Here is a 12,016-nt window from a genome sequence, read left to right as displayed (position 1 = left end):
CAGGTGGTATCAGCGTGCCTGTGGGGCCCTCCCTCTCTTTCAGGAAACTGTGGACATGCTGAAGAGTCACATTAAAGAGGAGCTGATGCAAGGGGAGGAGGCTGACTCTGTGTATGAGTCCATGGCCCACCTGTCCACAGACCTGCTCATGAAATGCTCCCTCAACCCCGGCTGTGACGAGGAGCTGTACGAGTCCATGGCGGCCTTTGTCCCAGCTGCCACTGAGGACCTCTGTAAGTATCCCGGCTCAGCTCTGCTTCTGTCTTTCCGCTGACGAAAGCGTTTCTTCCTTCTGCTGTGTGTTGGGGAAGTCCCTTGCTTACCCTTACCCCAACTCCGGAGAGATGAAGATCCCATTTTACACAAAGTGAGACAGGCCATCGTGTGCTATGGCAAGCAGAATTGTTCTCCAAACTTCCTGCTTTGTTGCGGGAGAGTTTAAGAAGGGGCCTGGAAGGCAGAGTTGATGAAAGTGTTGCCTTCAGATCCCAGTGGTGAAATCAGTGTCTTTTGACTCTTATCAGTCCCAACGGCCCCTTTTTTATAGCATACATTCTGTAATGCTCCCCCATCCACTCTGCTGACATGAAATTTATATAATATAACCTGTCTATTAATACACATGAAATTCTTAGAAATCAAATATTGCCCTGATTGAAATATAGAAGGGAACTAGGAGAGGAATGCTCAGGTGTACCTGCACCTGAAGACATGGTGCATTAGGCAGAGGCAGTCACCTCACTCTGAATCACTGGCACTGTCACAGCCTCAAATGCTGGCTGATATGTTCCTTGTTTTGGTGACTTGGCTACTGCCAACAGTGCTGGCATCAATGCCTGGATTTTCCTAAATGGTGAGTGATTTCTCACATTCTCCTCCCCATTTTTATAGTAATGGAATTCTTGGAAAATTTAATATATATGAAAACCATGCAAAAGTACAAGTTGTATTTTACAAATGAAGTAGTTTAGCTTCTAGGCTCAGAAAATTATGAAAACCTTTTTTTTTTTCCATTAACCTAATTTTACTGGATTAATGTATAATAGGGCTTCCCTGGTGGCTCAGAGGTTAAAGAGCCCGCCTCCAATGCAGGAGACCCGGATTCGATCCCTGGGTTGGGAAGATCCCCTGGAGAAGGAAATGGTAACCCACTCCAGTATTCTTGCCTGGAGAATCCCATGGACGGAGAAGCCTGGTAGGCTACAGTCCACGGGGTCGCAGAGAGTCGGACACGACTGAGCGACGGAACAGAATGTATAATAAGCTTATTTCCAAAATATCATATCTCTAGGACGTGATTTTTTTGTAAATTGCTTAACAAATTTTACCCTTTTTTGTTTATTTTTTAATTGTTTTATTCAATAGCAAAATTAGCACATTCTTCCAAAAATTGGAAACAAAAATGTATAACCAAGTTATTAAAAGTCTATGACTCCACTCCACCAACCACTATAGCACTTTAAATAGTTTGGTAGATATTTTTTGCCCATATTTTTCCTTATACCTGCTGATACTCATTTAAAAAATATGCACACATGTGTATATGTATAAACAGATCTGTACAAATACACACATATGTATTAATACATATCATAAGCAGTTATTTTTTAAACTCATGTGTGGGTCTAGCGAAATATTTTAAAGTCATGAGGGACCCAAAGTAGCGCTGTCCCCCCACACCGAAGGTGTTGTAGCCTCTTTCTGCCTTCTGCTCAATGCCAGTCGTGTCTCTGTATCATAGTGACAACCCAAAATACCCTCACAGATTTTCCAAATACCCTGTAGAGGGCAGTGCCACTCCCCTGGAGAACCACTGGTCTAAGTACCTTTGGATTTCAATGCACATATCAGCGTTGAAGCAGGAGGACCGCACAGCCAGCCCTCTAAGAGCGTTCTTTTCAGGTTACCATTATTTGCCATGAGATGCTAAGAACTCTGAAACGCTGCCTACATCTTCGCTGTCCTTCCCTCTGATCTAATTAGTAGATTCAAGAAAGACAAGACAAATACTCATCAATGCATCGATCAGCTTTTTTGATGGAGGACTTTCTAGAATGGGCTGGATTGAGTATTGCCAACTTTCAGCCTGAGAAGAAGACCATAGGGATCTGGTCCCACAGGGAGTGGAGCTTGATTTTCCCACCTATGAACAGAAAAGCGGGCATAAATAGGGTGTTTTGGAGCCGCAAATGTGGGCAGGTTGGGTGGCCAGAAGTGAACCCTGATACTGCAGGGCCTTTGATGCTGCAACCCCAACACCTGGAAGGTGTGGTCCTGTGGTTGTTAGGTGCTTGCCCGTCAGACTGGCTGCTCCTCTGGGGGAGGGGAAGAAAGAGCAAAAGAGTGGTAGAAACTCTCTCCCAGCACCTGACTGGGAGGACCAAGGTGCTGATGGAAGCTCTTCCCAAATGAGCCATGACCCAGCAGGGAGGTGAGGAGAGAAGGCATCATCCCCACCATCTGCATCCTCCCCCTCCCCGAATCCTCTAAGCAGTCATACAGGGGCACTCTTAATTACCTGCACTTTACAAATGGGGACACTGAGGCACAGAGAAATTAAGCAGTTCTCCCAATGTCTCACAGCTAATAAGTGATACAGCCCAGGTTTGAACCCAGGTCTCTCTGTCTCTAGGACTACATTCCTTACTCTGCACCAGAAATTGCCATCTAAAACCACAAATTTGTAGTCCTGGTTGCTTTTTAGAAAAACCATCCCCAGCTCCAGCCAGGCTTCTTCTTTCTGTGGCCCAGATGTTGGCTCACAAAACAGCCTCTGGTGCCCTCTGGCCCTTGCACGGATCCCTCTCTCCATGGACCCAGCAAGCAATTCTGGAGCATCGGTGTTTCAGCCACTTACCTCTCCCCGTTGTTGGTGAGAAAACGGGGTGCAGGGGAGACACAGTCCTTTGCAATCTGGAACACAGACCCATTCACAAAAGAACATTTGGAGAACAAGAAGTACCCCTGTGGGAAGCCAGAGACCACGCATCAACATTTCTGCCCTGGGTCCCTATGGTGGAGCAGTTGGACAATGAGAGAAACCCCCACTTTACTAGCAGTTGATTTAGTGTTGACAGAGAGCCTTAACCCCCGTTATGCCTCTGGATGCTCCAGCACATGAATCCTCCTACCACATCAGTGCAGAGCTGGCGGGAACACTAAGGGCAGCCATCCCACTCCTCCTGGTCTGCCAGGCCTCTCACAGCGGGAGCCCTGAGCCTCTCCAGCACTTTCCAAGGCAGCCGGGTGCTAGGGAGCTTGCCTGGTCTGCTGCCAGTTGGCAACTTGTAAAGTTACATGGGGCCAGGATAGGGTGGGGGGAGATTCTGGTTGCCTTGGAGCTAGCAGGAGGCCACAGACAGGCAGGCTATAAAATTCGGCTGTTTGGGGAATGGGCAGAGGAAACCCAGTGCATTTTTCACTTTCCAGATCGTATAAACTCTGAATTTTCTGAATCTAGATATGATTTGTGTTTCTGTCTGTGGTTTAACCTTAAGAATGATTACTGGCCCAGAAGCAGCAGCCACTGCTACCTGGGGAAGAACCATTCATTTTACTACCAGTGGCCAGCAACTCTAGGAGAGAAGGCAGATTAGGTCGTAAACAAGCAGGGCAAACCGATCGCTCTAAGATGTGTGTTTATAACAGCACGCAGCACAGTTATCATTGGGAACATCTGCCTTTCATGTCAGCGCACTGCTTTCATCTCTGTGATCTCATCTGATCGTTCTGGAGCTTGGCGGATAATCATCTTCATTCTAGAGACAAATGGCTGCTAAGGTGCCAAAACTAAGTAACTTTCTTAAGTCCCATCGAGAGAAAACTGGGTCAGGAAGCTGGGTTTGCAGATTCCCAGGGATCAAGGCTCTCAGCTGCCCACTGAGGGAGGACCCTCCTCCCAGGTCTACATGTGCCTGCCCTGGGACAGATACTCACAGGAGATCTATTTCTAAATGGAACAGCGGAGGTTATCAGTGTCTCGCCTTGTTACAGTTCAACCCCAGAAGCTGAAAATAAATCTGTTAAGGAAACTAGGCTGTGTTCATTCACTCACTGACTCTCTGGCTCATTCACTCATCCGCTCACAGGACAACATAATGGATGCAGCTCGGTCAGCTCATACCGTTGCTCCGGAGTTCATCTAACTGTGTTGGGACAAATCTGCCCCTTTCTTTTTTTTTAATTTTTATTTTTTAACACCAAAAACATTTTGCATTGGGGTATAGCCAATTAACAATGTTGTGGTAGTTTCAAGTGAACAGTGAAGGGACTCAGCCATACATGTATCTATTCTCCCTCAACCCCTTCTCCCATCCAGGCTGGCACATAACATTGAGCAGAGTTCCATGTGCTATGCAATAGGTTTTTGTTGGTTATCCATTTTAAATCTGCCCTTTTCTGACTTAAGTTTTGGAAAGGGGATAGTAATAAGGTCCCCAAAGGGAATCCAAACAACTACTAAATAGGGATTGTCAGCGAGGCTCCCAGTGTTGAATGAAAGGAGCTGGGGAGCAGTGTTGAGTTCTGATCCTGAGATTTGGGGGCCCTTCCCCTGAACTTGTGTGTGTGCGTGCATGTACGCACGCGCGCGCGCGCGCGCGCGCACACACACACACACGCACACACAGAGACACTCCTCACCATTGCTGTCTTTAGTTTAGATATGCTGCCACCAAGTGGTAGCTACATGTGTTTGTTATCAGACTTTCAACTTTGCTTCCCAATTCTCTGGAACAGTTTGTGTTCAAGAGCCCCACAGATTTAAACCACCATGTTCCACACCTCACTATATAATAAATAAATGCTTTTGGAGTAGCCTTATGGCAACACTAAACGGAAATTATGGCACATCTCTGGGTGACTTCACTATCTGTTGACCTTTTTCTCATTTACTTCTTTTCCTTCTGTCTTTGCCTTCAGAGAATGGTACAGTGGTCCTGTCAGTCCTTTGACTTAGGTAATGCATTTAGGTCACTTTGTTGAGGCTCTGGGTGCTAAGGCCTCAGGATCCTCTTCTGGGTCCAGCTGTTTCCCAGGTAATCCATTTGTGGAGTTAGCGCTGCTTGAATATCTCAGAGGATTGTCTTCCTCTATCAGGAGAAAGGAAAAAAGGGGGAAAGATGCGGTGTCTTGCCACTGGAAACTAAACTCACACGTGTCACTCTAATCCATCCCAGAGGGCTGCTCCGTTTCTGGGACTCCTGCTTTGAACCTTTCTCTTGCGCCCCTGCTCCCTCCACCTGGTTCTGTGGATCAAGTTTGCCTGCAGTGGGGAGAGCCAACTCAGCCCAAGCTAACTAACGTGCTGACTTCTCTTAGCAACCTCCTTGGTAACTGGCGTCTTTGTAACAGATCATCTCCAGTAGTGTTTTCTTTGCCTGAGCTCTCTGGTTACAGTCCCTCTCTGCCAGCTGGGTCCCCTCTGAGGTGGGGCATAGCTGGGCCCAGTGAACGTCCTCACAGCCCTGCCATGTAAGATCTGAGCCCCCCTGAAGGACCATTTGTAAGCAGGTTATTAAGTTACTGAAACATGCTGACTTCCCCATCTGCACACTTTTCTCTCAGGATCTTCCTTCCTGCAGTGGCATGAGTTCTTACCCGCAGGGAACTCACTCTGAGGCAGGGCTGGCCCTTCTTGTCTTGTCTGGGGCTGAAACTGACCTAGTGAAGCCAAGGGAGCCTCAAGACACTTCTGACTTCTGTAGCTTTTCCCTCCTTTAGGTGTACAAGAACTTTGTTGCAAATATAGGCACTTAGTGAAAGAGCACTGGATTGAATGTTTTCAAGTTAATTAACTCCTTACCACCAGCAGCGACCTTGCCCGCCTCTGCAGCGGCATGGCTGTGGGCAGGCGTTCCTCGGGGCACTGCCCACAAATCAGTTTGCAACTGGACATGTACCTGCTTCTCTGGCTACCTGCTCCTACTAATGTTAGCAAGTATCATCCACAGGCCCTACACCACAGACGTTTGATTATTTCTTGACTTTGAGGGTTGCCAGAAAATAAGAAGTTATCCTAGATGTTGTGGTGTGAAATTATTTGTCGACATTACAACGCAAGGACTTCACTTCTCTGACAGGTGGTAGTGAGACATCTGTGAGATGCCCCCAAAGGTGGGACATCTGTGGCCACTCCCGGCTGCCTATATTTTTTGCTGTGTCTCCATCCATCCGCCTGTGCTGGTCCTGCTGCCTGCGTTGCCCTTCTCTTTTCTCAGCTTGGAAAATGCCCAAATCCCTTCCCAAAGCCTGAAGACTTCCATAGCCATGTATTCATTTGCTTCTTTCTTATTAGTCTGTTCACTTTCACATTCATTCAACAACATTTATCAATCCACTCAAGTGTTTAAGTCACTGCACCAGGTGACAAGGAGTCAGCAAATAAGCCAGCATGGTCCCTGCCTTCTAGCACTTCCCTTCTAGTGGGAGAGCTGGATATTAAACAAAGAGACGGCTTAACTGAATATATAACTACAAACTGTGACAGTGCCGCAGAGGAAAACCACATGATGCCCTCGAGAGGGTAGCTAGTAGAGAATGGATCTTAGCAAGTCGTAGTACCCACTGCACCCCAGCAGGAAACTGACCTGTGAACTCCTTCCTGCAAGGCAGAGGGTATGTGTGCTCACCAGGAGCACTGCATTGAGGCCCTGCTTGTCTGCTAAGAAATTCACAGAACTTGACATGCCGCTTCTCCTAACCCTTTCATGTTAGCCTCTTGTTTGTCATTGCAAATCACCTCTCAGTCTCTGTAATTTCAGACTACAGCTCTCCTGTCTCTGCCCTGTGTCTCTGTCTGTCTCTCCCCTCCACTCCCTCTTCCTCTCTGTCTCTCTCCTTCTCCTTTTCCCCTCCTCTGACTCCCACGTCTGCGTGTGTGTGACTGTGTCTTTCTCTCTGTCCCTGTTTCTGCTCTGTCTCTCTCTCACCTTCCCCTCACTTCTCCATGAGGGTACAGGAAGGTTGGACTTTCCTGTTGACATGGTCAATCACAGCCATCCTTCTACCTGTGTGCAAATAGAACCAATCAGGTTTCAAGTTTGTTTTTTGTCTTTTTTTTTTTTTCAAATGTTTCGCCATTCAGCTCCTTGCTCTAAGCCTCTTTCTATTCACAATAGCACTTGCTGGAAAAAAAAAAAAAGCCTTTGGCCTGCTTTCAGGGTTTGAGAGCCTTTCCAGAAGAACAGTCACTCAGTATCTGATATTTTACTGTATTATGTACTCAGATTAGGTTTACTATTAAATTATTAACACATAATCTGAGTGGAGTTTCCACTGTGGCTAAGCGATCTAGATTTATGTCCCATGAAGAGTATCACGTGAGCATCTTTGAAAATTCATTATTGCTCTTGACTCGTAAGTGCCTGCCTGCCTTCACTCATCTGTTCCAGCTTCTTTCTTCCCAGGAATGGTTTCTCTGGGATCGACTCCTATAAAAAACTATAGTGTAACTCTGCAGCTGGCTTTCCCAGGAGACTGTGGCCCCAGAATCTCCTTGTTACTGTTTTGAGTTGTTTGTTTTTTCCAATCACATCAAAGAACTCTGCATTTTTTTCCTTAGATAAGCAGGTTTCAGCACATTTCAGTTTATTTTTAACTGACCAGTGGTGAAGGTTAAATGTTTAGAATCTGAAGTACAAGCCCTACACATCCAGGGATGCAGGATCTGTTGCTGTCGCTGTCCTTTTGAAAATGTCCTTTGTCTGGAAACTGATTCCATTCACCTCTAGAATTTCCTATATATTTCAGTTACTCATGTGTTACTGTATGCTTGGTTTGCATGCACATGTGGGTTGTCAAATTTAGAGTTTGAGGGTTTGAACTGTCATTAACTTGAAATAACCAGGAGCTTTTTCTTTTCTTTGTTCTTACAAAGGTAGTATCTGCTACTACTTGGACTTACTGCCTATTCCAGCTATGGCAAATAGTGTTTTAAAAATAATTTCCATGTCAATTAGCTGGTGTTGAGGTCCTGGGAAGCTGTGTTGAGAAGGATCCTGAGGCCACAAAGAAGGCGGTTATTGAATAAAGATATTTACCTTGAATACGGAGTAGTGGTGTGGAGGCCGGTGTGTATCCGCTGTACCTTGTCTAATTTAAAGATTGTTTTGTTTTGTTGTTGTTTATTCGCTAAATCATGTCTGACTCTTCTGTGACCCCATAGACTATAGCCCACCAGGCTCTTCTGTCCATGGAATTTTCCAAGCAAGAATACTGGACTAGGTTGCCATTTCCTTCTCCAGGGGATCTTCCTGACCCAGGGGTCAAACCCGCATCTCTTGAATTGGCAGGCAGATTCTTTACTGTTGAGCCACCAGAATAGCCAATTCAAAGATACTTATACAGTCCAGTGGTTAACACGTCATGTTTTCATTGCAGGTGTCATGGGTTTGATCCCAGGTCAGGGAACTAAGATCCTGTGTGCCCCACCATGCGGCAAAAAAAAAAAAAAATACTCATGACAAACCTATGTGATATGTACTATTATTGATGCAGAAAGCTTAGCTTCTCTGTTCACCAGTGCTAAATCAAATCTCAGAGACAGAGTTTTGGGTGATGTAGAAAAGGATAGCTTTATTGCTTTGCCAGGCAAAAGAAGACATAGTGGGTTGATGCCCTCAAAACCGAGTTTCCCAACTTGAGGAAGATAGAAGTTTTATAATAAAAGTGGGAGTGATCAGCTTGTGACCACTCTTCTGATAGGTTGGTGATGAGCTAAGTAAGAGTCATCATTGTCAACCTTCATGGGCAACTGGCCTGGGGTCTACATGCTTATGGGCAGCACTTCTCCCACCTGGAAGGAGTTTCAGTATCTGCAGAATAGCTCAAAGACAATGTTGTATGTATCCATTGATGGGGAAACAGGACCTTGTCCCAAGGTGCTCTTGACTGTTTCTCCATCTCCGCCCTTCCCTGATTAACAACTGCTTGAATCTGCCCTTTGGAACTCTGGGGAGGTCATGGAGGCTGAATGAAGGCTGTTTCCTATAATCAGTGAAACTGGGACACAGAAAGACTCTGTGCCCAGGAGCCCCACAGGGTCCTGCAAGGTATCATTATTATCACCATTTTAGAGACAGGAAAATGAACCTGAGGGGATGTAAACAACTTGGCCCAAGATAATAGTGGGCAAAGAGTTAATGTAATAGCTCTCATTTCCCTTCTCCAGGAGAATTTGACCTTCATTGACTTCCGCTCTGTTACCCTGGTAACCTGATAAGAGCCATATGTCAATTATGTCTCTAGGCAACATTGCCTATGATAAAAATGACCCCTAATTGGTTGGCAAATTGCATCTGGAGCTAGGAGGAGTTGTATGTAAACTATAGATACTTGGAAAGGACACCATACTTTGGGCTTCCCTGAAGGCAGTGTCTCTGGATGCCTCTTAAGGGGACCTTGGAAGCTGGGCCTCAGGAGGTGCTGACATAACTCAGGAGTTGCGAGATGCTGCTCCTCTTAGGCACAAGGACATCTCCTCCACCTGCCTGATATGGCTCTGGTCTCCTTGCATGAGAGTTGCGAGACTGGCCAGAGACTTCCTGAATGAGGAAGGCTATTTGGTACTGTCCTGCTGGTCTGTATCCTCCAACATTCTGAGTAGGTTGGCGCCAGCACAGCCCATGGTCATCTGGTAAGTCCTAATGATCAGCTGGATCTAAAGGATCTAGAAATGAATTGGCCCGGGGTGTTGCAGTCCTACAGTCAGAAGTGGAACAATCAAAATTGGAACCTATGCATTCTGACCCAAATGCCCATATCTGTCACCATCCATCTAGGGTGCCTCAAGGAGGAGAAATAATTCTACAAATGTCTCAGGACTGATGTTTATCTGATCCTAGTTTGTCTACTTCCAAAACTATGCTCTTAACCACCAGTGAAGGCTTGGCTATAGAATAAAAAGATATTTGTCACAGGTAGCCCTGCCTTGTCCATGGTACCCATGGATGCATGGCTCACGAGACTTCCTGGAAGGTGACTTGACAGTGTAGGTCATTCCCAGAGCTTATGCTTGGATTTCTTCCTCTCCTTTTCTCACCTCTTTCCCTCCTCTCTGTTCTTCTCCTTTTAAAAAAACAAAACAAAACAAACTTTTGAACTACTTTTAGATTTTGAGAAAAGTTGCAAAAATGTTACCCTTTCTGTATGCCTTTCATCCAGATTTCTCAGATAGTAATGTCAGGCGAGTGTATGCTCCTCGGTTTTTGTCTTGTCACAACAAAGGTTTGGAGTGATGGACATTAAAGCCCCTTCGGGGTGTCACAGCTCTCAGGTCTTGGACAGACTGTGTTATAGCTCTTAGACAAATCAGTGTTACGGCTCAGTGTTACGGCTCTCTTTTATTTAGAAGATAGCAGGAAAATCCATTTTCGAGGCGTGAGGGCACGTCGATCCAAAGACACAAAGAGAAGAGCGCCCAGCGGGTGGGAGAGAGCGAGAGAGCTAGCTTTGGCTCCTCTTTTTACATGTTTTTTCCCCTGGGCCTGTCCTATGTAGATTGGGCCAGCCAGGAGTGTTGGTTGTTTTACCTGAGGTCCTCACTCCGGTCCTCCGACCTTCCTTTGTTCTATTTTCGCGGGCTTTTCCCTTCCTTGTCTTTTGGCCACCACCATTCTGGACTCCTTTTCCCTATTCTACCTACCTAGCAGTAACATCTTACAAAACCATAGTTACTAAAGCTGTGAAATGAACATTGGTGCAATACCACCAACTGAACTCTAGACCTTGTTCAAATTTCACTAGTTTTTCCCCAAGGCTCCTTTTCTGTTCGTAGGTGGGACTAGATGCTGATGCTGGAGAGGAAGCCACAGTGTCTGCCGTTGTTCTCCTGTCCCCTCCAATGTATAATGAGAGTTCCTCAGTCATTCCTCCTCTTGGATACTTCGGAAGAACACCAATCAGTTATTTTGTAGAATGCCCTTTAGTTGGGTATGTCAGATGCTTTCTATGAGTAGACTGAGGTTATAAGTTTTGAGCAAGAATACCATAGCAATGACATTGCATCCCTCTCCATGCACTGTATTAAGGTATCATGATGTTGATATGTTTTATTACTGGGGCTCATTCTTTTCTTCTCTCTTTCCTAACTTCTTTCTTTAACCCACAAAAAACTCAGCACATTAAGATGGGGTAATAGTACCAGAACAGAAGCCCTCATCCTTATTATGGAAGTGTGAGAGATCCAGCCAGGGATGCTCTGACTGCTTTCATTTTTCTTCCACATTTTGTTTTTCTAACTCTTTGTAGCTCCTTCAGTTTTTTCAGCTATGTCTTGAATATGAAAATCAGTTCTGTCAAACTGAACTTTGTTAGTGAAATAGCTAGGCCATGAATGACTCTTTTACTACTGTCAGTGGAGGTGACCGATTATACGTGTGAGATTTGCACTCTGGTGTTGCCAGCCTGGGAGGTTTGATTATTGGTGATCAAAACTGTCCTGATGCTGCTCTGCCCTCACCAGATTCTTAGAGATGCTGGAGCCTGGGGGGGCTGTGGTTCCTGGAGGATGCAGCACTGGGTGCAACAGAGCCCAGTGTTAAGCGCATCCTAATCTCTAGGAGTGTCTGATGCAAGCAAGTTTTTCCTAAAGGGTCTTTTCCTCTGTGTTTTATTGCTTTGTGAGTTAGGAGTTTCAAAAGTTGGCTGGGTCAGGCAGTTGAAGGGTGAAGCGGTGTAGGAATAGGAGTGGGGAGGGTAGAGAAGGGCCCTGTGACCAGCAGGGCACATCTCTATGGCATGTCTTTCTTCCCTTATTTTCTAACTTCATGAGGAAAGTGTTCCATAAAACTGCAGTTAAGAAATTTAAATAGAAATCTCAAATAAGCGGAATTTCTCTCATCTTCAGTTTTTAAGAAATGGATTGTGAGTTGTTATCTGAAATTTATTTTTAAAATTCTTCTAGGTATGTTTCAGGATCAGTACAGTTACTCTAATCTCTACAGTTTACTTTATAGAATTCAGTGTTGACCAGAGATGTTCACTGAGTTAACAGTTTCCACATTTGGAATCACAGGGC

At 45.5% G+C, this 12,016-nt stretch overlaps 1 protein-coding gene across 7 annotated transcripts in view; it reads left to right on the top strand.

Annotated features, from left to right (window-relative positions):
* The window catches only part of PIK3AP1 (phosphoinositide-3-kinase adaptor protein 1), a 132,459-nt gene that overhangs the window by 76,094 nt on the left and 44,349 nt on the right, over positions 1-12,016 (top strand). For all 7 annotated transcript variants that reach the window (XM_088842214.1, XM_088842216.1, XM_088842217.1 and 4 more), the window contains one exon: positions 44-233. In XM_088842214.1, coding sequence (XP_088698340.1) covers positions 44-233 — 190 coding nt within the window. The remainder of the gene's footprint in view (positions 1-43; positions 234-12,016) is intronic.

The sequence above is a fragment of the Moschus berezovskii genome, chromosome 12 (assembly GCF_049115385.1).
Source record: "Moschus berezovskii isolate FMDL1 chromosome 12, NW_MosBer_1.0, whole genome shotgun sequence".
In the NCBI taxonomy this organism is placed as follows: Eukaryota; Metazoa; Chordata; class Mammalia; order Artiodactyla; family Moschidae; genus Moschus; species Moschus berezovskii.
Note: the sequence above shows the minus strand (reverse complement) of the source record. Positions and strands in the feature narration are given on the sequence as shown.